Raw genomic sequence first — 25,522 nt, forward strand, 5'->3', positions numbered from 1 at the left:
TTACTTTAATAGCAATTTATTATCATTAAAAGTAACAAGAAGTAGGTTTAAATCTTTTTGTCTTAAAAATCTAGTGTAACACACAGGTCTCTATTACAGTTCTACGAAACCTATTGCAAAATTGCATCCCCAAATTACACCACTCTGCCCTATCCTCACAGGCATCAATGGTGTGAGTCACAAACAACATAGAAACAGACTGCATTATACAGTGCTTCTGATAAGGGTTATCATTAGGCCTCAAGATGCTACAAGTTATTCTGTAAGAATTCTGAAACATAACTTTTCCTTTTTGTTAATACTGCTGAAATAATGAAATATTTCACAGATTTTGGTGAAGCTTTAAGAATTTTTTAAGAACACTGTTTTCCCCCATATTCATTCTTTTCTACTGAAGCCTTTCTCCTCCTCTTACTTAGTGACATGGTTGCCCCATTCCACACAACAAAACTGCAGTGATGTTTGCTCCCCTCAAAGCATCATGTATTTCTTTCACATTCTGAAGCTAGTGCTCATGTGTAGCACTTACATTGAACACTGCTACCACGGTAACTTGGCAGTATATACTTAAGGAATATTAAACGGTCATGTATTTACCTCCAGCTTCTTGGGAGCTCTACAGCTTCAATTAAGCTCAGTATGATAGCAGCACCCAAGACAGTTAACCTGGAGCTAGTTCAGATTTGCCTGGAGGAGCAGCAGCCATGCACTGCTGGTCAGCTGCATCTTCACATTGCAGCTGTTCAAAAAAAAAAGAAAAGCCTGAGTGAGTCATAATACTGTTCACTAGTGTCTTGAAGAACCAAAACAAACAAAACAAAACAACAAAAAAGCACACACTGGTGAAAAGACAGGATGATCTTAACTCTGTCAAGTGTTTACTGTGCTGAATTAAAGCTTACAATGTTACTCAACACTCAAAAGTAAGCAGAGGACTCCAAGTGAAATCATTCTGGCTAGCAGAGAAATGGTGAACAGAATACAGGTAACTTTTATGTAGCTACGTAGATGTGGCATGTACATGCTTTCAGGTACAAAAGGTCTGCTCTTCAGGAAGAGGTTATTCTCTTCAGGAATACCTTAGGTTATTTCTCCATGAACCTTTTTCACAGTATCATGTGGAATTAAGGAGCTTAATGAAAACAAATCACTAAGCAGTTTCACATCCATCTCTATTCACTCTAGATTTAGAGAGTCATGGCAAAAAGTACAACCACTATCAAAGGATAAACACGTGTGGGAAGTACTAGATTGACGGATTCTATGAACAGACTCCAGTTGTCCTACAGCAGCAGTTCACTTGATTCTCTAGGTAGACCCACAAGCTAAACTCCAGAGGTGTTAAATTAACTTGATTAAAAAAATACTTTCTGGAGTTTGCACGCAGCTGGATCTATTGGGGAAACAGCAACAACAACAAAAATACTGCTTAACAGCAAAACTACAAAATCCTGCCTTATCTAACATTCTAAATTATTACCTTGCTTTACCTAAGTTTATGAATATCCCACGCTTACTCAGTAATACCTTGAAGATTTAACTGAGGTAGCCACTAAACCATCACCATACAATAACACCAAAACAGAGAGAAAAGCTCAGCTAGGATGCTCAAGAACTGCTGGTTTGCCAAAACCAACAGTAGTTGCTTACGAAAATGTCATTTTCTGTCCTGCTCTCCTCCTCCTACCCTTGTTTCACTTCCTGTTTCTCTTCTTGTCCTGCAACAAACATAGCAACAGGGAAAAATTTAGCCTTCCAGTTCATTTCTAAAATATTGTTGGACTTTCAACAGCAAATTTTCAAGTGAAGAATCAGTGAATTTACTTTCAAAGTACTGAGGGATAATTGCCAGTATCAACCACAGAACGATACTTCAGATGTCAATTTTGTCATCTTCCTGAGTTGGAAGGGACCCTTAAGGCCATCTGGTCCAACTCCTCTGCAGTGAACAGGAACACCTACAGCTACGTCAGGTGCTGAGAGCCCCTCCAGCCTGACCTTGGGTGTCTCCAGGGATGGGGCATCCACAACTTCTCTGGGCAACCTATGCCAGCACCTCTCCACCCTTATTGTAAAAAATTTCTTCCTTATACCCAGTCTAAGTCTCCCCTCTTTTAGTTTGAAACCATTTCCCCTCGTGCTATCACAGCAGACTCCGCTGAAGAGTCTGATCCCTTCTTTCTTGCAGACCCCTTTAGATACTGAAAGGCCACTATATGGTCTCCCTGGATCGTTCTCTTCTCCATGCTGAACAGCACCAGTTCTCTCACCCTAGGTACTAGAAGCTGTGGAAAGGTGCTCACATAGGCAACACAGAGAAGCTGTGAAAAGGTCCCTTTCATTTTAAGCCTCATAGTATATTATGTAAACATGCAAAGAATCACTTGTCTCGTCACAGTCTTTCAAGTACTCAGGAAGTTAAAGTAAAACGACAATTATCTTTCCTAACTAATTATCTGTCCTAAGTTTTCTAGCTAAATTGTACACAGAAACAGAAAATTTTTGAGCTTTCTAGTGGCATTCCCTTTCATAAAATGAAAATATTTTCAAATGAATTCTGTAGTTCTGATAGCCTATACTGAAATTCAACAGAAAAAAAAAGAAAAGCAAAACAAACAAACAACAAAAAAAAGCCCCTGACCCCTTCCCTTCCCCTCCCCTCCCCCCCCCCCCCCCCCTGAAAAAAATATTAAAAAATATTACAGCAAAAAATCACCACCACCGAAACATCTCTCTACTCGACTCCCCCCACAAAACAAAAACAAACAAGCCAACCAACCAACCAACCTTTAGGGATCATCAATAGCCCAGTCATTTTGAAAACATTTTCAGGACTTTTTTTTTGTGGTCCCAACTCAAGGATCTTTTTCAAGTTAATTCAACATACCCTCTACCCACATCGAAATCAATCAGTCAATCAAACAAGAAAACCCCATGGGAAAATCAAACGCCCTCATATCTAAGCTGTTTAATATTCATGTTGAAAATATACAATCTGGTAAAGTTCTGTAGTGTAAACATCCAGTTCTGACTTCTATAATCACTGTCTAAAATCGGAGGGTTCTTTCTATTGCCTAAATGCTTAATGCAGCTAACGGCATGCAAATGTCCAATGCAGATACACTGCACTGACCTAAAGCTGCATTAAAAAAACCCACCTTCACGGTACATACCCTACATACCCACTGAATAAACAAGCTTCAGAGGAAAAAAAACCATGCTCCCATTAAAAAGCAGAGGACTAGCCAGTCTGGCACGCATAACGTAGGTTTCTCCTTGTAGATCATATGGTGAGTGCATTATTATAAAGTATAAAAATAAAATTGTACGAATGGCATGCAACCGTACACAGTGCAGCTCAAGCAATACTGAGGTGTTCCCCTTGTTTCTGTGAAGCAAGCGGACAGTAGCAAACTGCAGGGTGGTAACGGTACTGCGGTCATTTGATTTCTCCCACAGAGATACACAAAGCTACTCTTATTTAAAAGCCCACAACAGTGAGACATTAAACATATTGATAATTGTCCTGCAAAGAAGTTTTGAATTTCTTTACGCATGTCTAGAGTACCAAACATATTTTTTTTCCTTTAAGTCCTTTACCAGAACCTCTTTTTTTCACAAATCACACCAAAAGAGGTGTTTTCTCCTTTGATCACATACAATTGCTCATTAGGTATAAGCAGATGAAGGTAGTTCATTACATTATAAAACTGACCTCATCACTGTGAAGCATATGTAATACAAAAGTTAAAGATTCCAGTTAAGCATCACCACACACTAACCTTTCATATTTGTATAAGATGATCAACTAGAAGCTATGGAATTATAACTACTGAAACTGTACACAGGCACCTTGCTATTCCACACTTATGGTTCTCTTTTTGAAACACTCCATCTCTGTGTCTGGGTGACTTTCAGCCATTTCATCTATTCAGCCGCTGGGTTACCACTTCTCGGTACATGATGGAAATATATATCAGCAGAAGAAAAATGACAAAGAAATCATCCAAGAACCCCAGAATTCCAAAAAGAGCTTCAGGAAGAAAATCCAGAGGCGATGCCAGGTAGAGAAAGGCTCCAAACAAACAGAGGAATATTCTGATGCGAAACATCCAGAAGAGGCCTCCAACAGAAAACATCTCCCTGAATGCGTGCCGCAGTAGAGTGGGCAGATCCATAATTCTTTCCATAATCTATGAAGAAACAAGCCAAGAGTTAACATTTCAGTCTTTTTTCAGTGTGAAGTTTCTACTACTGCATTACAGCTTTGGTATCTGTCCGTTTACAAGAACAATGACAAAACCCTCTAGATTTAACTTCGCTGGGTTATAACTCAGTGTTACAATATTTATGTTTTCAAGCAACAGTCATAAACTGTATTGCTCAGAGTAAAACATACATTTGATTTGTCACTAAATACATTATCTATTATTAAGGGGAAGTAGTGGAGCAAAACAAACTACAGAGAAATAACAAATAGCAAACAGAGTATCTGAAGTTTTGATTAGAAGGGAAGAAAACTACGGATTCCTAGGAAAAAAAAAAAAGTAGTTAAAGTAGAAGAGATTGCATTTCTTCAGAAACATGGCACCTCTTTCCTCATGATATACAGTGATTCTCAAAAGCTACCAGAGGATCAAACTTTCAAGTAAACCAAAGAACCTTTAAATGAATCCATCCCTGGATCTTTCCCTTATTATTTTTTCACTGTAGTTCTGTCATCTTAAGTGAGCGACTACACAAAATAGGTATTTTTTTGCACTGAATCAATTTCTACTGTATACAGAGCTATGATATCAAAAGGAGTTATTTCCAACACTGAAAAAAGTTCTCAAGAAAGGGATGTTGTATGTGGCTAAGGCAACACACTACGTACAATTAGAAAACAAATTATCTAAACCAGGTTAGGGCCTCAGTGCAGACTTCTGGGATGATCCAGGTCAGTTTATTGACTGGTAGACATACAGCCCCCAGAGAGGTCTGCTGGAACCTGAAAATTAGTTTCTATCTATTCTGGATCAAATGCATAGTTTTAGAACACAAACCAAAAATCATTTTTTGTCTCTTTAGACTGCAATTTTTCCCTCAACAATGTTTTGTTATTCCGACAGCTGCACCAAAAGTAATGCCTCCCTTTGACCCATGACATCAGAGGCAGACATTGGCAGTATGGCAGCAGAGGGTGAACCTTCCCACCAATACTCCATTCCATGCTATTGCTGTGTGACAGATGGCAGCAGAGGCGCAGTCTGACACAATGTCATCTGCCATGGCAGTGCACACCAAGCAAAGCTGTGTCACTGAATTCCTTCATGCAGAAAAAAGGCCAGCCACTGACATTCATCAATGCTTGTGAAGGATTATGGAGACCAAACAGTGGATGTGAGGCAGTGAGTGGTGCATTTCAGCAGTAGTGACAGTGGCAGTGGGTCACCTCAGCTGGTGTAGACTGTTATGGGCATGGTATGCAGCCTCCTGTTCATTGCTGGTGGAAATGCACAGCTAATGGTGGTGACTGTGTTGAAAAATAGTGTTTCGTAGCTGAGAACACGCTCTATCTAATAACGTTACTGTGCTCATGTATCTACTGTAGTTTCCATGGAAGCAAATAGGAGGAATTACTTTCAGAGTTACTTATGTATATGCTGCCCAAGACAATTTCTCTTTGCTCAGTGCAGCCCAGACAAGCCAAAAGGTTGGACAACCATAACCTATGTACATCCAAATCCAATGAACAGCTCAAGACAAGCAGCATATCAAAGCTATTGGCATCCATATGCATGCATTTCATTTCACGAGTCAAGACATGCACACAGAAGACAGGTTGACTATCTCAAGTTCATAGAACTTCAACCATGTCTTTCAGCTGTTTGTAAAAAAAATAATAATCCTTCTTTCTTCACTCAGAGGTCAAAATACAGACTGTAACATAGCCCAGAGGAAAAAAAAAAATCAAAACAGCATACAGCTTGAAATCTGAAGAAAGACACAGAGCAGAACTTCAGATTCTTCTAATCAATTTGGAGAGATTAATCAAGGGAGCATTCTTTCTTACAGCTCATTTATTTCATTAAGCGTTTTTACTAGTTATTAATCCTTTCAAAGTAAGGATTTATATTTCAAGAAGTAGGTTAACACAGGAAAAGGTAATCCAAGGCTTATTAGCAATTCTTGTTCACAACAGAAATAGAAGTTTCCACAAAGATATTACAAATAAGTGTATTTCAAACTTGTAGGCCTGCCTTAATTTAACTTAATTTATCTAACATAATCACTCTATCCCTGAAGACATTCAAGGCCAGGTTGGATGGAGTCCTGGGCAGCCTGATCTGGTGCATGTCTCAACTCAGGGGGAATAGAACTGGATGGACTTTAAGGTCTCTCCCAGTCCAAACTATTTTATGGTTCTGTGACTCTATTAATCATATAAGCATGGACTTCCTAAGGCATGGATGTCCAGCCTTTTGGCTTTCCTGCACCACAATGAATGAAGAGGAATTGTCTTGGGCCACATATAAAATATACAACATAGTTATTGCATGTATGTAACAATTTTTTAATACACATTAATTACAATATTTTGAAATATATACTGTTTTTTTTCTCTTGTACTTTCCTTTTATCTGTATTTTAGATTTTATCATAAAACGTTTAACTTATTGTGCTACTTTCATGTACAGAAAAAAAAGAAAAAAGAGGTGGCTGCTAAATACATGATTCTGTCAATCTACAAATAAATATATATATGAACATATATATACATGTGAATAAATGCAGGTATAATGAGTGTCCTCTGTAAACCTGCCCTTAGCATGCTTGGATTAGCAAATTGACACAAGGTGATTATTACTTGTACATTGCCCCCACGTGGTCAGAACAGCAGAAACACTAATCAAATACATATTGCAAAACTAATTAAAAAAACCCATAAAATATTATAGACTTTTTGTGAGGTTTTTGAGATGTTAAAAATTAAAAGATTTGTCAGCACTGCATGAGTATGCTGGATATTTCCTCTGCAGTGAAATTGTTAACGTACCAATTTATTTTATGAAATTACACAAGGCCAAGTTTAATAATTAAACAAGACAACTTATACGTCAGCTTAATAACAAAAAATATGTGCCTTCACAGGCACATGTGTTGGTAGGTTGCAATAGTATTATCAGCAATTACTGCTGTTTTCTCCCTAGGCTGCATAACTACATGTAATGCGCAATACACGTGGGTTTTAATTCGACTGTGTGTGTGGGGTGTGCAGTGGAGGCAGAGTTAGCACTGCCCTGTGCCCAGCCCTGCACAGCATTCCCTTGTCCCCTCTGCAGTCCACACTCAAGCTATGCACAACAGACTCATGAAAAACATTGCCTACAACCACATAATAAATATCAAAATGTTACGATCTCATGAGGCTGCATTACTAGCTGTCCAGTGTTGTATGTGACCTGCAGGTTGGACATGCCTGTCTTAAGAAAAACCTGCATAGTCTGTATATATCACAAATAGAAAATTCAGTGTGGGGGGGAAAAAAAAGTTATCAAAATGCTGTTAATCATCTCCTGAAATCACTGACCTCCACCCACATTTACCCCAAACTTACAGATCTGGGTTGTCCTGAGAACCTCCGATTGTAATCATTAACATCTTGTAATACTTGTGTTGCACCCTGCTGGTCTTCACTGAAGAGTGGTAAAAACAACGTCACCTAGGCACAGCAGGAAGATTTTGGTACATGTTCAATCATCTCTTAAATGCAGATATTGGGAATTACAGTATATTACAGTATATCTTCAGTTAATTTCAGAGAACTTTGTGTTAGTTAACCATTTAGTACCAAACTAAAATGGAGACTGCTAATATTTACAGGGATACAGCTTTTACATTTTAACAAATGATTTGCCTATAACTCTTTAAAGAACATTCACGATTTTTAAAAGGCCATTGAAAATCTGCATAAGAACCTTCCCTCTAAGAGTAGTTTACTGCAACACAAGTGGGATAGATGATTCAGAGAATAAAGTTAATTCCACAGAGTAACTTAGTTTTTTTTCTTTAACTCAAAATCAAGTAGAGCATCCACTGAGGCCATTCTCTGTCACCTTTAGAATCACTTTGCATTTCCACAAACAAGCAAAACCTTGCATTACTCCCTGTGGACAATCATACCAAGACCAAGGTGAATAACAGAAGACAGTAGTAAAAAGACAACAGCCTTCATGCCTCTTGTAAGCACAGAGAATTCACTTATGTTCTTGGACTAACTATCATGCAAACAAAAATACGTGAATATGTGTTCACGTCTCATTTTTCTGTTTAGGAGCTTCTGAAGAAGTAAGTCTTGTATTTGAAAACAGGTTCAGCTATAAAAATGTAGCTTATCATAGCAAACAGAAAATGTTTACACTTAAATTAAAATGATCTTCAAAAGTTCTCTCTGTACCCGCCATTAGAAGTTTCCAAAACCAGCTTATGGCTCTAGCAGCTAATAATCCCCAGCCCTGTGTTAAATCAAAAAGGGGAAAAAAAAAAAGTAATGTTCAGAAGGAAGGCCTTCTCCTTTCTCCCAAGCACAAAATCATTACTAGGCTCTTGAGCAATATTTATTTCTGAGTTAATCCTAGTTTTAAAATGATTCATTTCATTACATTACATGTCAAGATAAGTAAGTTTTAAAAAGAATGTTTCTTTAAGTGTTCTGATGTTATATTAAATCATCTGTTTCAAGAGATTCGACTCCTAACAGCTTTTGAGAGTTCAGGGCAAGGGATGGTCTTGTAGGAGATTTTAAATGAAGCAGTCACACTTGGAAAATAACAGCGTAAGCAGAGCTACATTTCACTTCCAGCCCTGCTATAATCCTTCCGTGTGACTCATGCCATTCATGTATATACACCTCCGTTCCTCACTTTAGTGATGCTTCACTTTTATGACCTTATGAGAAGAGTAAGAATAAATGCATAAACATGCAAGCAATCCCATCCAATGTATTTATTAGTCAGAGGATGACAGAGGAGCATCTACCTACAGGGACACATTAAAGAAAAGAAACTCTTCAAAATATCTTAATTTCAGCTTTTCCATCTTCTTTACCATCTCTCTCTCTCTTCACAGGCTATACTCAAAACTCATTCATTTCCTCTTTAGCAATACCTATTTTTCTTTCCTTTGTCTGTCTTCTTGTGGTCCTGCTAATACACAGAATCAAAACAGGATATAATGCATTGGCAGTGCCACAAAGCACACTAGTAATTTCTAATGAATTATATCACTCTGTAGTGTTTCCATTGTTAAAACATGAAGGTACTTTTGTTAAAACAGAATGGAACTCAAAGATTGTTAGTGAATTGCAAGGACATACTTCAAAGTAACAGTGTAAGTAAATTGTGCAGGGAGTAAGTTAATATGCGTACTCTACAAAGATCAGATTAATAAAAACTAAAAGTAGGACCAAAGTAAGAAATTGACATAGTTCTGTATGTGTTTTGTTTGGCAGGGATAACAGGAAGGGAGAGGATACTTCTTAGAAACCAGTAGTATTTTAACTAATGGAAGCCTTCTGGACCAGCCAGGTCTTTCAGACACAAGTTCTGGTTTAAGAAGTTGTTTAACATCCCAAACACAAAGCAGGGAAGAATCATAGCTAAGATCTTATATTCTTCTGTTTTTCTATACTCCATTACAAAAAAAATGGTTGGGTAACCACCAGTGCTCTTCATTGAAATTTGAGATTTTCTTAGTTTGTATTTTTCTCACAGTTCTTATTTGCAAAAGCAAAAAATTTAAAAAACAATGTCCACCATCTACATCTCACATACCCATACACTTTCAGCTTCTTAGATCCCTTCTTCTGTCAGTCTTAATAAGGCAGCTCAAATATAAGTACAATGTATTCCTTTGGTAAACTGTACTAGGTTGCTAAACCATAAGACCCTTGATTACTTAAAATATTACCGTTTGTCTGCAAATTGGACAACGGATGGCACCAAGCCATGATCCATATCTCCAGTATGCAATAATGCAGGAACCTGACAAACATAAATTACAGATGTTGACACTTCTGAGTTAAAATATTATTGCATGAAATAATACGTTAAGCATCAGCAAAACAACAAAGATGTGTGATTTTATATAGAGCACTCATTGAAGATACCAAGAATAGAGGCATTCAAATTCACCACTATTAATCAGAATAATCCTAAAGAGGCTCAACAGTATCATTAATTTTAAGATATTAAAAAATTTTAATATTTTAAGATATTGAAAAAACAAAAAACGTCTTAACCATTAATTCAGAAAACATATAATTAAAAAACATTAAGAGTTGAGAAGTTGGAAATGATAAAAGCATCAAGAGATGTAAAATTCATCCTGAAAGCCTGGCTTTAATATCAGAGCTTTAATGGGTGAAAAAAATATACGGAAATCTATTTTCTCTTACTGTTTTCCATATTTGCATTTTTTTTTCCTACAACCAAGCATTACATACACTATAAAACTAGACAACTGCAGTGAAATAATCCTGTTGAGAGAACTGAAGGAGAGGAAGCAAAATGCTACATAGAACTTCTATATGTGTATTTCTCAGTTCAAACAACTGGGTCTCAAAGACAGGCAAATATTTTAAGCATTTTAAGCTAGTGGTAATTCTGCAGGACTTCTACAAAACAAGCAAACAAAATCCTCTGTGATAATAAAACCAAGCAGATTTTTTTTTTCTAAGCTAGTTTTTAAAATGGTCCTTTCCAAGTGTATTTCAACCTCTGCTGTTTTTGAACAGCAGAAAATAAACGATACTCCTTGTCCATAATGCTTTTAAATGCATTTTCAGTTCTGATAGCACTGAAAAAATTCCAGCACATTCTGGAAGTAGCTATTAACACGCATTTTATGAACAAATTATATAACAGTGATTTTTAACGAAGATGTGAAGATAAGCAGCTAAAATCCAGCAAAGTTTTCCATTAAGGTGACAGTACTACTGCCAGAAGTTTCTGCTTCTGTTCTGGTTTTATCTTTGGGAATCGGAGGTTTTCCAACTTACCACAGAAGAGATGCCCACAGTTTGTTTCTATAGGAAACGTAGCTTGTTGCAAACAGACTGGACAAGACATGTCTGTATAGAAGCGATGTCTGTCACCAGTAGAAGCATCCTGCTGGGACAGAAGAGAAACAGAAAATGCTAGAGATCCTATTTTTATATAAGAATTCTACTGAACTTAAATTAAAAAAAAAAATACTGTAAGTTGAACATTCAAATGCAAAACTAAATAAAAATATAACTAAATTTAAAAAATCAAACATACTTAAATGCAAAAACTAAGCATGTTCTCCTGGTGACAAGCACATTACTTTCCCCTTCATCTGTTACATAAGTATGAGCTTCAATCCATTTAAAGACCACAAAGGTAGAAGCCCTCAGGTCCTTCACACTAAGCAGAGTACATAAGGCAAGGCATGCTGAAGCACAAATAACAACTCAGGTCCACACTATTTTTCTAAATAGCTTTGTCCCAAATCAGGCACCTGAACTGCACTGCTTACTAACTCCACAGTTTAGGGTTCTCAATCTCAAACACAGACACTAGCTAGTGTATGTACATCACTGATACGAGCTGTTTTTTTGCTCCCCAATTTGTTGTATGTTTCCTCTACTTAAATATGTACTCTTGTAAAAAAATCTGTCACTATTTCAACAATGATTAAAGACTCTCCTGGACACTCTCAAATAAGTATGGCTTCTATAACTCTAGGCTTGGGACTCAACAACAGCTAATAATGTGGCTACACATTAGCCTCTCATCCACAAGACAGAATTGTGTGCAAACCCTGTTGCCTGGCTCTGGTTGCTGTACCATTGTTTTGCTACGCAACTTATCATTTTAAACATCTAAACGTTGTCCTGTGGCAGCAAGCTGTTCTCCAGATTTCCTTTTCTTTACCACCTAATTCCCAGGAACACTGCAGGAAGCACACAACATAACCTAACATACTCCACCTTGTGGCAAAAGCTAGTTTGAAAAAAGAACTAGTTACATCTTGTAATGACTTGACTTACCCATAAAAAAAACAAAAACAAAAACCTACATCATCTCATTGTTTGATCAGTTTTAAGGTTGCCTCTGTACAGTAAATGAGGTTCAAAGATTCTCAAGGCTCATTTTTTCCAGAACCTTGGAGAGAAGCCTACACTAACCCAAACCAGATTGAGAATGATTCCAACGCTCAGCAAAGCACCTGCTCAGTTTGAAGCTGCTGCCGAAGAGCTCGTACTAGCTCTTGATTTTCTGGATGTATGTTCTGATGTTCATTTCTGTGAAAGGAAATATAAGCAGTAAGAAAAATGAACACTGTGAACCAACACTGAAAAATAACTGACTGAAAAAAAAAATGAAACTTGAACAAAGGGAAAAAAAATAATTATCTCCTGCAATAAAGCATTTTAAGGGAAATACACAAATAATTAAGGAAACAGGACAATTACTGTAGATTCTAAAGTAACTCTGCCCATCAAGCTGTACAGAAGCAAAATTTTCCTAAGTTTCCATAATCAATTGCTAAACCATCTTAAAACTCAATTTTGATTTGAAAAAAATCAATCGGCCTGCAAAAAATTAAAAAAAAAAAAAATCAAGCTGCTTGAAAGATTTAATATTCATCATGCAGAAAAAACCATGTCTTGATTCCTCATTTTTGTGTTGTTGAATTACTTGTAAATTCCTTTTTTCCCCCCTCACTTACTACATAAGTTATCATGGACTGAAAAATCTGAAGTAGTTCAGATTTACCTGCTACATGAAAGATTAATCCACATTTACATAAGAAGGGTAGGCAAATTTGCTTTAGAAAGTTGACTTTATGTAACTATCAGCAGATTGGATATAAAAAGAAATCTCTGCAGACTCTACTGGCAAGAAAACTACAGGTTAGAAACATCAAGATAAAGAGGAATCTGAGGGAAGACACTCACTGAAGAAAGAAGGCTGGATATATTAAAATTCAAAAGCACAACAGGAACAGGATTGGAATTAGACGTGGTGCTGACAACATTAAGAGGTGTTGAGTTACAATAAACATGAGTCAACAACATGTTAAAAACTGTACATTTCTGTGTTTTATTTATCCCCATGGATTTAACTAGTGAAACACTCTGTTCAGCACTGTGGAGGTCTCAGATGGGTTGTGTCTTCCATTTTGACAAAATGCATAAAATGATGTAGGAAATTTATAGGAAGTTCAGAAGAGAATGGTAAGACTGATACTGCTGACATTTGTAAAATGTTAGAGAAAAACAGAAGAAATGGGACTTTGTATGGGAGACTGTTTATGGAGAGGAGGCAGAATAAATATTTCAATCTAATAAATCTGAGTAATTATTTTCCACAGTTATCTAAAGGTTGGTGGTAAACCATTTCAAACCACTAAGTGTACCAAATCAGACAAGATTACCTCGGGGTACTGTGAGCCATGTCTCGCTAAAAGTTAAATTGAAGAATATGTTATACTGATTCTAGGAGTGACCTAGGCAGACTGATTCTGTGTCAGAGCTGAAGGTTGAACTGGATGAATTTTCATAACTTTTTCTGAACCCATTTATGTAAATTCCTCAGTGGCTCTAGGCCCATCTGCAGTATTTCCTTCATTTGATGAAAGAAATCACAACACTGCATTACTGCTATGACTCCTGCTGTTCTCCTTCCTTCCTTCTTCAAGAAGGAATAGAAATAAAACTGTATTTTCAGGCTAAAAATAATGTGATTATTTGCAAAAAGTGTGTTTATTTAGCAGTAATGTGAGTGAAAAATGAAAAACTATATGAGATGTTTACACTCAACAAAACTGACCTTGTGGAAATTGTCCATAATGCAAGTTACATGTTTAACAGTATTTTCCTATTTAGACTCTACAAATTAGCATGTTTTGCACCTGTTTTGCCAGAAGTTTGATACATATTGAAATTCAAAGCAAACCACATGTAACTGGATAGTGTGAATTACAAGCCAGTTCATCTTGATTCCCTCATAAACAACTAATTGCGAATTTGTTGCCAGTGTTATCTAAAAAAGACAAACTGAAGCTACCAGGGCATATCTAGCATTTCGTCTTGGCACAAATAATTTACATACACGACTTCAGTCTGGTATTACATACTATCTTCAACATTACATACATCTTCAACATTTTGCAGAGGCACAGAGGTAGAGCATCTGTTGCTTATGCATAAGATGCTTCAGTAGCAGAACACTGCACAATGTCCAGAAGGGGAGAGGGAGCGTTTAAGATGCATCTCAATCATAGCTGCTGTTGTGCTGTTAGTGTGAAAAAAATTGGAATGAATAAGAAACAGTATGGTGCTAAGTAACTACAGACGTTTGCCTAGCTAAACACAAGCCAGGAAAAAATAAGGTTAGAAGTAAACAACTTTCCTTGTTTCTGAGTTTAAGCACCCCATAACTTCAGGAAAGAAGTCTCATAACATGGCAAGATTGTACAATGTCCTACAAAGGGCCCCCACAAAACTATCACTACCAGGAGGAAGGCTGCCTATTAATTCAGTGTGAGCTGTCATGCAGGGAAAGTGAGGGACAAGACTTATTCAGACTGGCACTGTCACTGTTTTTTTGTTGTTGTTCGTTCCTCCAAGGATCAATACCTCATTTCTGCTGAAAGTACTAACCGCATTTTAAATCAAACCTTAAGAACTCATTTTAAAAGTGATGATCTCCACATATTTAAAAGATGATAGGTAAAATCTGGCTGCATTTTATCTAAATGAACAACTCTAAAACGTACAGGATCAACAAAAGTTCCTTACAGAAACAGACCTAAATATCTGTAACTTGGTATATATGTCAGTAACTAAGTTTCAAAACCAAAAGCACAGAGACTTTCAGCTCCTGCCCCCATGTCATTCTTCTTCCAATTTTCCATTATAAGAAAGGATAGTAGCAACAGTCCCTAAAAATTTTTTCCATATTCCACTTTTGCCTCCCTGTAGCTTTACTGGAACAGGCCTTTTTTGCAAGGGCATGTAGTAACAGGACAAGGTGTAATGGCTTTAAACTAAAAGAGGGGAGATTTTAGATGAATGCTGGGAGACAATTCTTCACTCAGAGGGCTGTGAGGCCCTGGCACGGCTGCCCAGAGAAGCTGTGCTATCCCATCTACAGAGGCACTCAAAGCCTGGTTGTATGGGGCCCTGGGCAGCTGAGCTGGTGGGGGAAAGCCCTGCCCCCAGCAGGGGGCTGGAATTGGGTCATCTTCAAGGTCTCTTCAAATCCAAAATATTCTGTGGTTTTATGACTCCATAGTGCCTGCTTTCCCTTCTCTAGTATTTTTTATTTAGTTCCTGCAACTATACTCATGCTCATAAGCCTTCCTTCATGTCTGTGCTCAGGATCTATTTCTACCCAACTTAACATTGGTGGCAAAGACAATGGGACAATTAATACAGTATAGAAAACACACAAAGATAACCAGGGACAAATAAGAAAATCCTCCTTCTCTTTCCTGTCTCTCCTCCACTGTCAAATATTATTGTACTTCGTGTACTGTTCGGATTTTATAATGCAGATTTTGATGGAGACAACACAAAGAATTTTGGGGAAAACCACTGCTTAATACAGACAACTTTCAAAGGTTACAGAAGGCAAAGTGTATATCTAAGAAGATGCTGACAAGACCTTCAACAGTCAGTTATACTATGCAGAAATAAACCAGTTTGTAGACTTAAAGTATGGGAACTTTTTTGCTCGAACTTGTTCACCACTCTAGAAAATAAACCAGCAGGGCATGCACCAGGATCCACAGATAATCTGATACACAGGTAGAAAGTAACCAGCCCTCCCTCTCCTCCCTGCATTACCCTCCATCATCAGTGTATCATCTTCCTGAACACTAATCCTAAGTAAACTTCCATTGCCCTTGCCCACTGCTGACCAACCTTATTTTGCTCACTTTCTTTTTTTTATGTTCTTAACTTACCTTCCATTATAAATAGTAAACATTTTGGTTTTGAACATTAACTAAAAACTTCAAATTCAAGTCACATGTACTAAGAATAACATAAGGGATAACACAAGCACAAGAGAGGAGAGGACTCCTAAGGGAAGAGAAGCATTGTTATGTCATTTAAATAACTGAAACAGCCTCAGCAGGAAAAGCACATTGATGTGTGTTAATTTCTCTGAAGTTCCTGGTTGTGAACGGCAGCACTGCCCTGCATTTTAACTATGATTTTCAGCTCCTGGTGTCTTTCATAGCACGGTCTCAAACACACCCTATCTTACCAATACTCCTCATTTGGACAGGTCCTCCTCGGTAAGTTTCATAATGCCAATGCATCACTAACATTCAGCTCTCTCAGCTGTTAAAACTGCCTCTGTATTCATAACTCTACAGACATGCATTAAATTCAATGCATAAATAATAAAATCAATAAAAAGCCAGACTGAAGCTCAGATTTATTTTTCCAAAAACACACAAGCTAAAATATTTGTTAGGTTGTAAGGAAAAACTCTGGAACTACAAATAAGGTTTGATTACTTGACCTTCAAAGTTCTTTCATTCTAGACTTAGCCTTTTCTTTCACAGAAAGCGTATTAAAATCCATTGTTTTCCAAGTATGCTCATAAATAAATAAATCAGCCTATTTATTTATGAGAATTCAACTAGAATGTGCATTGAAGGATTAAATTCAACCTTAATTGTGGAGTCATTATTGATAAATCTCTACCTAGTAATGGAATACAACACACCAACCAGTTTATGAATTTAGTTATTTTCAGTAATAAAGAACGATGAACATATAGAAATGTTACACTTGAGTTTTGAGAAATTCATCACTTAATTCTAACTTTGAATTAAATTATGAACTTGGCTGAGCAATTAGTTAAACAAAGCAAATGATCAAATAATCATTTCCTTCATGTCACAAAATAAGTGTTGTATATTTATCAATTTGTTGAGAAAGTTAGAATTTGACAAACCCAAGCACGTTGACCAATTCCTATCAACATATTCTCACCTTAAAAGCGTATATATCAGAGCAGCAATGAAAGTGAAACTGAGCACAACTGCCACCAGTACCTGGTCACTTATTCCTTCTATAACTGAATCATTATCTAGCTTCAAACTCTGAACTTCTGCCTGGTGACTGTCCATCACAGCTCTAAAATGCAAAAAGAAATATATATGTATACTGAACTTCTAGAGATACACATACGCATACACATGTACATAATTCAACAGTTACAAGTAATATATATGCATATATCTATTTACACACAAATTCTTGAAGAAAATAATCAGCTACTGGGGAAAAATGGTAAAAAAAGATAAAATATGCATTTTACCTAATAGAGCTTGCTGCAAAGGACTTCAAAACATTTGTTTCATATAGCAGTATTCAAGTCTTAAATGACTGCATTGCAATCTAAAGACTTTTTTTAAAACATCAGTCAAATACATTACCTGTAAACCTTTAGAAAATATATTAAGGACAGGACATCCTACTGCATTTGACATATTCTCATGACAACCTGTTTATAAAAAGTACAACTCTACATTATCAGGAATTTTTGCTATTGCATAACGCGTGACTCCTTCTCAAGTAAGACAACACAGTACAGTATTAAATGTCCATCTGTATACACATAAAATATCTGATGAACTCTGTATTTTAGCTACCTCTTCTATGCCTTACCATCCTTCAGAGAGAAACGTGGGGAAAGCTTGAAAACAAAAGGGTATTTTCAGGCTTCCCTGGTCAGACTTGTTTGTTTTACATTCACTTTGCATATGCAAAAATCAGAATGACTTGCCAGCACTAACATTCATTAACCTACAGCTGGAGACACAAGCAACATAAAACAGTCTGCAACATACTTCTAAATCACTCCTGCTGCAATCAGGAAGTGAAATGAACTGCAGCTGTGAATACTGTAAAATCAGAAGAGTGAAGCTAACTCTGGGAAAAGTAACAAAAAAATGTTGTATTTAAGCTGTGTCCATATACAGTTGGAGTATTTCCATACAGAATTGACATAAAATCTCAGCATCAGTTTATGAGGTCAAGGAAGACTAGTATCATTTACTTCACTTTCTATTCCTGTGTGGGTGCCTTAAGCCTGCAAGCTTTTATTAGAGTATCTCACTCGTTCACAGCTCATATGTCATTGTCAAATTTGAACCTTGCTGTCTTCTGTAGTGATATTTGTTAGATATTACCTAGATCTGAATTAAGTGCAAAAATGAAAGAGAATATATGTGATGGGGATTTTAGTGCACAATTGTAATACGCAACCCTGACAAAATTTCAACATGCCAGTCTGCAGCTAACATAAAATGTCATCTTTTCCACACGATGACTGCTTTTGATCTCTGGATCTATTCTTGTACGAGTCATGGAGCTTTCTCCAAGCTTTGTTACATTCATGGGAACCACCTCTGCAGCAGTAAGGCAAGAGAAACTAGTATGTTCTAACATTACTATAAAAAGGGTAAGTGGTATAATTAAGTACCATAAGAGCAGAGAAAACATGGAGAACGAAGGGTGGATTCCTTTCATTGTTCTTTTATTTTTGGGCTTCCACTATGGAAAACAAAATGAAATAATGAAGCATATATGAAGTGAAACAATAAACTACGTTTTCCTAATGTGTGCCTCAGCCTGAACTGCGACACACGCAGCTTCTCACATGCAATTGTCACAGTCTAACTGCTGAAATGCCAATTCACATCGGAAAGAGTAGGTTTTCCTAAACGTTGAATACCACAGACTCATGAAGAGCCATGTCTGAAGTAGGCCAATACTGAAACACATTTCATCTATACTAATGAACAAAAGACCACAGATATTTGTGGAAAGGTTTTACACAGTAACAACAGCCTACACAAAGAGCTACAGCATGGTGCTGTATAGCTTGTTACACAATTATATAGCTTTTGTTAAAGCCGCAAGGCTAAGCTGCTGTGAAAATCTTCTGAGCGTAAGTTCCTGGCATGGGGTGATGCCTTCCCAGCTCAACACTCCCAAACTGTGCACTTTCTTCTCATCATCAGTCTTTTAGTTTCTCTCTCTTACAATATCTCATTTTGGGACATTCATTTTTCACATCTGCATCTCAGGCAGCGCGCTGCTATTTTCAGCTCCTACGCTGTCTCACCCTAAGCACCACCATCTCTGTACTAACCTTTACTACATCACACTGTCATTCCTCGTTTGATTGCTCCATGCACCTGCAGAAATAAATAGTGAGGAACTGGTCCACAGTCCTAAAACAGCTCTGTCAGAACAGACCAGTGTGCTAACAATAGCTGCATCCTATTGATTTCTAAGCAATTTTTCAGAAATGCACACTGTGGCAGTGAGACACACAGATGCTTTCACAGCCTGGCTTTAATTGCCCGGGTGAGTATGCAAAAAAAACAAAACAAAACAAAGACCCAACAATGGTCCCACAGAGAACACTGCTGAAATAAACTATCCGAAAATTGTCTGACTGAAGGAGGAAGGAATTTTCTGATCTCAAGTCCATTTATGACATTTTCCAACAAAATACACAGAACTGCAAGCTTGCAGTTCACATTTCCTCAAGTGCAACCACAAGAGCACACAAACATATTCATGGTGTTCTGAATGCTAATAGCCCTCCAACTGCTGCTATGGAATCTGGCCTGCCAGTGCAAGAGTCTAGCAGCAGCACGGTCTTTCAGCCAGCACAATAAAGGGCTGAACAACCTTAGCTCATTAAGACTTCGCATTAAGTGATGTAATGAAGTTGTCCTCAGTGACAACCAGCACTGACAAGGACTAAGTGTATCCCAGGGAAGACTTGTAGAACCAGACACTAGCAAAGATATCTAATCTCTCATACAATATTATGCAGTAATAATTGGATGTCATACATGAGAAACTTGATGTGATTTTTATAAAATCATTTCCTTCAACCTGTTTAACTTGATCCACCCTATCTGGATGATTATGCAAAAATAACTGTATTTTCTCAGCTTTTTCAGATTGGCCTTTGAGACCACAGACATTAAATAATTTTAAAGTTGTTTATTTGTCTCTGTAGATTTCTACTACTACTTTTTGTTTAAAAATTACAAGATGTCAATGTTTTGATGCTGTGCTTCTGTTCTTTCATACAAAAAATCAGTTCTAGTTCATACTAGCTTTTTAAGAAAAGTTCCACAATGACAGAATGACTTCAGTTAAAGAAGTGCGTAGTAAGAAACAGATTAAATTCTAAGAGTTGATCTTGGCTTAGATTAATGATTTTTTTTCTCTTTTTAACCATTCAGCAGGAAGGTGGCTTTCTGAAAAGAAAGCATAGCCCCACCCTGCCTTCCAATTAAGGGGAAAAAAAAAAAACAACCTCCCATCTAAATTGGAATTTGTACCATCAACTTCAGAACGACAACAGCATAAGTTGCAAAGTTTAAAAAACCAACAAAAACTTCCAAAGTAAAAAAAGACAAGAACAACAACAACAAAAAACCTTAATTTTCAGCTCGTCTGCAAGCTACTAGCACTTACACAAGGCAGAACAGCTCAACTGCCCAGTAAGTAAAAAGGACAGGCAGTTACTGCTCTGTTCCTTGGCCTAGCTAAATAACAGCTGGACTTTGCAGCATGGTGATCAGATTTACGTGACTCAGGATTCTGTACGGCTACAGAATGTAAACAACCTCAAGCAGATTGAGCTGGTCACAGAACACTTCAAAGTAGAGAGGGATGGAATTTATGCTGGTAAGAAGCATTTCATACTACCCACCTGAATGCATAATAGCCTTGCTTTTCCTGAGTTTTACTGAGACAGATTACAGGCAGAAAGCAAAACTGCTTTGTTTACACTTCAAATAGCAATCTTCCCACTTCATGGTTAAGTTGAGCAATAGGTACAACTTCATGTGAAAAAAAAAAGAGGACTGCAAGAAGTAACATCACATTTATGGCAATCTTATTCTTGAAAACTCATATGGGTAATACCAAAATATGAGGGCATGAAGACCCCTCACTGCTGTGGATATATTATTGTTTCCTTATGAGATTTTAAAAGTATTATTAAGATTTCTGATGCACTACATACAGCACAGTAAGAGCAATAGCCACGCCATAACTTGCAAACAAATGAAAAGCAACTTTGCCGTGACGTGTTAAGTACTTGCTGCTATCTACCCGAAGTCAGAATGTCCCCACAGCTATCTTTAAGATTTGAATCTTCCAAGTTTAACAAGGAGGCACCATATGCTGATACATTCTTGGAAAGACAGAGATCTTAGGATCCACCACCAAAGGAGGACATAAGCCTAGGGAAGAAAGAGGCTCTCTTCACCTCAGAGAAATAAACAATGGGATAACATAGATGCAATAGTGCTGTGAAATACTGATTAGTAACCAAGAGCAACACTGACTTTTAGTGAAGGCTGCAATTTGCTCAGAGTCTGAAAAATATGTTTGATAACAACTTTCAAGGATGTGCTGAGAGGCAACTGAATAACTATTCTACTACAGTTCTACTTCTGCTCTTCTCATCTTGCTGCAGTACTGACAGCCACTGCCAGTGCTCAAAATATGAAAAATTGAAAGATGAAGACAGTGGTAGGGGCCAAAGTGTAAGCTGAAACTTAAACTACATTTTGCCTGATGTCTTTTACTAGCAGAACCACTACTCCCTTTCCTTAAAGGTGTTTCTCACTTTGGAGAGGCTATGAGTTCTCCAGAATAAACTAAATCCTAACCAGGAAAAGACTACTGAGAAAAACAGGCTAACAAAACTGTAGTATTCGTAAGTACAGATTAGTCCTGCAATTCAACTCTAATATTTTAAACACCAAAAAGACTTGTTCTCAAGTCCTAAGTCCTCAGAATTTTCTTCCAAGATAAAAGGAGCCAGTACAAATTGATTTCATTTGTGGCAGCAGGTTTCTCCTACATGACCTGCTTTAGATAACAGAAATCAACTTAAGTACACTAAAAAGGGGCATGTTTATTCTGTAGCAGCCCCTCTCCAGGCGCATATTCACTTTTATTGAAATAATTAAGGCATGATTTCAGAGCTTTTGGTTTCATTGAAGAGAAAAACAGATTCCCCCCAAAAGGGAAAATTGCTAAATGCTGAGTAATAACTGAGATTTTTCTTGTTGGAAGTTACCTATTTTCTACTTTGTGGAATGAGTGTGTCCCGATCACTTGTGAAGGACCAATGAAAAATACTTCGAGGTGGGACGTGACACCACTGTGTGGTTCAGAACAAAAATTTTGCTAATGGATTCTAGTTACTCTCACTCTCCTTCATGCAGGATTGAAGGGTATGCCTAGAGTGCATTCAAAGACCATAACAAAGGCATGCTATAAAATAAAAAATAAAGCAACATACAAATTGGCAAGATACAAACTGTGAGAATGCTAAAACAGAGCTGGTAATATTTTACTAGTACTTCATGCAATCTATTCATACAGCTTTATTATGAGTTATCAGCTAGTTCGGAGTCAGAAATCAGAACAGCTGACTGAGCAAATTATAGCTGAATACATTCATATGCATACCCTTTCACTGCAGAAGAGAAAAATAAAAATGTAAACAGTCCTGCTAGATTCACTATAAAGCCATAACAGGGCAGGGCCATTTCAGCAGGGGATAATACTTCTTCAGTGTGAAGATCTGTCTCACCAACAAGCTTGCCTGACAGAGCAGTTCTCTGCACGGCTGGAGGTCAGCAGCCTCTGTGTGACATTTCCCTAACTAAAAAAACGAAAGAAAATAGGTTCTCTGCTTCTCCTAATCACAGAATAGAATCATAGAATCCTTAGAGTTGGAAGGGACCTCTGAAAGCCATCTAGACCAACTACCCTGCAATGAACAGGGACACCACAATTAGATTAGGTTGCCCAGGGCCTAATCCAACCTTGCCCTGAAAGTCTCCATGGATGGGGCATCAATCACAACACTAAGTAACCCATTCCAGTGCCTCATTACCCTCACTGGGAAAGATTTTTTCCTTATACCTAACCTAAATCAAATATGGTACTATTTGAGCTTGAAACCATTTCCCCTTGTTCTACCACCACAGACCACAGAAATAGTCTGTCCCTTTCTTTCCTGTAGCTCCCTTTTAGACATTAAAAGGCCTCTATAAGGTCACCTCACTGCCTTCTCTTCTCCAGGCTGAATGTAATCATGCTTTGCAAGTTAAAATCACTAAAGATGCAACCTTCAGAAGCACATTCCACAGGGAAAAATACTCCCATGACTAAGTCTCACTTTTTTGTCAGCCTGCAACTGTTGATGGCTTGAATAAAAAGGCAGTGATATGCACAGCATTCCTGTTTGGGGTACCTGTCTGGACGGTGCACGGCCTGCGTAAAACAGGCCCTGAATGAGTCCTGAACTCCTCCACAAGGCTTGAACAGACAGAGATTCAAGGCTTATAAAGGAACAGGGTTACAAAGACATGGAGTGTAGAACTGAAGTAATGCGCAGACTAAGCACTCCCTTAATTTCCAAGTGACAGAGCAGTGGAACAGGCTGCACACAGAGGCAGTAGAGTCTCCTCTGGAGATATTCAAGACCAATCAGGACACTTTCCTGTGCGTTCTGCTGCAGGGAACCTGCTTAAACAGGGCGTTGGACTGGATGATCTCCAGAGGTCCCATCCACCCCTAAGACTGTGTGCAAGCGGGACCACGTGAAAGGGCCTGTCAGCGCCTTCAGCTTGGTGACTTCTGGGCTGGTAGGAAGGGAAGTGAAGCAATGCCACTTCAGTATAATAATGCTTAGTGAAATATGGTAATACTCAAACTGAGGCCAAAAAGGCTTTTTGGTTTTTTTTTTCCTTTACTTTCCAAGAAAAAACGCCCAAGAACTCCTTACTGTAGAAAGCAGTGTTCCCGCACGCAAGCTCACACCTGCAGCGGTAGCAAGAAGAGAAGCCCCGCTACGTGTCCTTTCACCAGCGAAGCCCGGCACTTCTCCTTATCCCCGACACAGCGAGGGGAAGCGAACTGCAAACGCCGCGCACCGCCGGCCGCAGCCCCCCTTAGCACGCAGGCCGCGGCCCTCCGCCGCCGACAGCGCTCAGCCGTGGGGCTGAGCGCCGCCGCCGGGCCCCGCGCGGCCGTTGCCAAGCCCCGCGCGGCCCTTGCCGCGTCCCGCCCGGCTGCGCGCGCCCGCCCACTCCCCAAGGCTGGCACCCTCCCGGCGGCGGAGTCGCGGCAACGGTACCTCAGCTCCGGGACCGTCGCGCTGCCCGCCGGCCGCCGCCCCGCCCCCCGGCAGCAGCGTCGCGGCGCGGCGAGGAGAGGAGAGGCGGGCGCAGGGCGCAGGCGCGGGCGGGCGGTGCCGCCGGGACGCTCTGACGTGTCCGCGCCGCGGCCCGCCCGGGACGGGACAGCGGGGGACGAGGGGCGGCGGGGAGAGAGCGCCGGCAGCAACCCGCCGGGCAGCGCCCCGACATGTTCAACGTGGAGAGCCTGGAGCGGGCCGAGCTCGGCGAGAGCCTCCTCACCTGGGTGAGTGCCCGACGCGCCGGAGCCTGGGCCGCGGCTCTGGCCCCCGCCCCAGCGCCAGACCTGGCCCCGGCCTCGGCCGCCGCTTTCCTCCGCTAGCCGCACCCCGGCCTGAGAGTTACGGCCCCGCCTCCGGGCTCTGCCCCCGCACCGCGTTAACAAAGGAGCCGGCGCCCCGCGGCGCCGCCACCGGCACGGCGGAGGGAGCGGGGCCTGCGGCGGGCAGGTGCTCGGCTGTGTGAGGAGCTCGGCGTGGAGCCCAGCCCGCCCGCCCGCCCGGCCTACAGCGTTCTGTCCGTCTGCGTTTCTTCTTGTATCAACGCTTTAGCCCCAGTAGCAGAGATTCGGGAGGTCAGAGATAACGGGCTCATCATAAGGATGGCCTTTTTCCGTGTGTTTGGAGGGGATGTCGGCCTTGGGTCTGCAGCTGCACAGAGTGTGATTGTAGCGCGCCTACAGTGCTGTATTTCTGCGGTTGGGAAGCTCTGGGGTCAATGGGTTTCCTCCCTGTGCTGCCACAGGAATACCTTCTGTGTGAAATTGTTAGAGGCGATGGTTGGAATCTGCCTTCTGTTTAGATTGTGTGAGGTCAGAGCTGAATGTGGCTACGATAGTGACAGGTTACTTGGGAAACAATAGGTTACACGTCTCTGAAATGAAAGGAGTAGAGCAATGGAAGTACAGTTGTTAGAAGTGAGCAGGTGGCCTGGAAAGAGCAGGAGGCTGAGGATTTGGGGAAGGGTGTACGTGCGATACCTGGCTGCACTGATCACTGCTGTGTGCAGTCAGAAGTATCTCAGTTTTGGTTTCCTTCCTTTGCATCCTTGCCAGTCTTCGTATTTTTGCAGTGGCTGGTCACATGTCCTGCTTTTGGCTCCCTTTGCTCTCTTTCTCAGATGCTGGGAGTGGAAGTCCTCTTGCTGGTAGATTTTGAGGAAGTAGATGTGTGCAAGTCCCAGCAGAGAAGGACTCGGCACCAGGAGGATGAGGAAAGCCTTTCGAGGTCATAGG

The 25,522-nt window shown here is 39.4% G+C and overlaps 2 protein-coding genes across 30 annotated transcripts in view; one reads left to right on the top strand and one right to left on the bottom strand.

Annotated features, from left to right (window-relative positions):
* Window positions 1–24,624, bottom strand: RNF170 (ring finger protein 170). 23 transcript variants are annotated; one of them, XM_046905390.1, is made up of 9 exons: window positions 24,228–24,276; window positions 19,191–19,236; window positions 18,519–18,589; window positions 17,086–17,167; window positions 12,235–12,310; window positions 11,042–11,150; window positions 9,952–10,025; window positions 7,601–7,705; window positions 1–4,193 (listed from the first exon to the last, which is right to left on the bottom strand). In XM_046905390.1, the coding sequence occupies exons 6-9, from the start codon at window positions 11,109–11,111 to the stop codon at window positions 3,924–3,926; spliced, it is 519 nt and encodes a 172-aa protein (XP_046761346.1). In that variant the 5' UTR covers window positions 11,112–11,150; window positions 12,235–12,310; window positions 17,086–17,167; window positions 18,519–18,589; window positions 19,191–19,236; window positions 24,228–24,276; the 3' UTR covers window positions 1–3,923.
* Window positions 24,360–25,522, top strand: part of HOOK3 (hook microtubule tethering protein 3) — a 78,673-nt gene continuing 77,510 nt past the window's right edge. For all 7 annotated transcript variants that reach the window (XM_046905620.1, XM_040655803.2, XM_003643039.6 and 4 more), the window contains exon 1: window positions 24,360–24,514. Coding sequence is in view for 5 of the 7 variants with exons in the window: in XM_003643039.6 (XP_003643087.2) it covers window positions 24,458–24,514 (57 nt within the window). In the remaining 2 variants the exon portion in view is untranslated. The remainder of the gene's footprint in view (window positions 24,515–25,522) is intronic.

This window comes from Gallus gallus, chromosome Z, assembly GCF_016699485.2.
Source record: "Gallus gallus isolate bGalGal1 chromosome Z, bGalGal1.mat.broiler.GRCg7b, whole genome shotgun sequence".
NCBI classification, from domain to species: domain Eukaryota; kingdom Metazoa; phylum Chordata; class Aves; order Galliformes; family Phasianidae; genus Gallus; species Gallus gallus.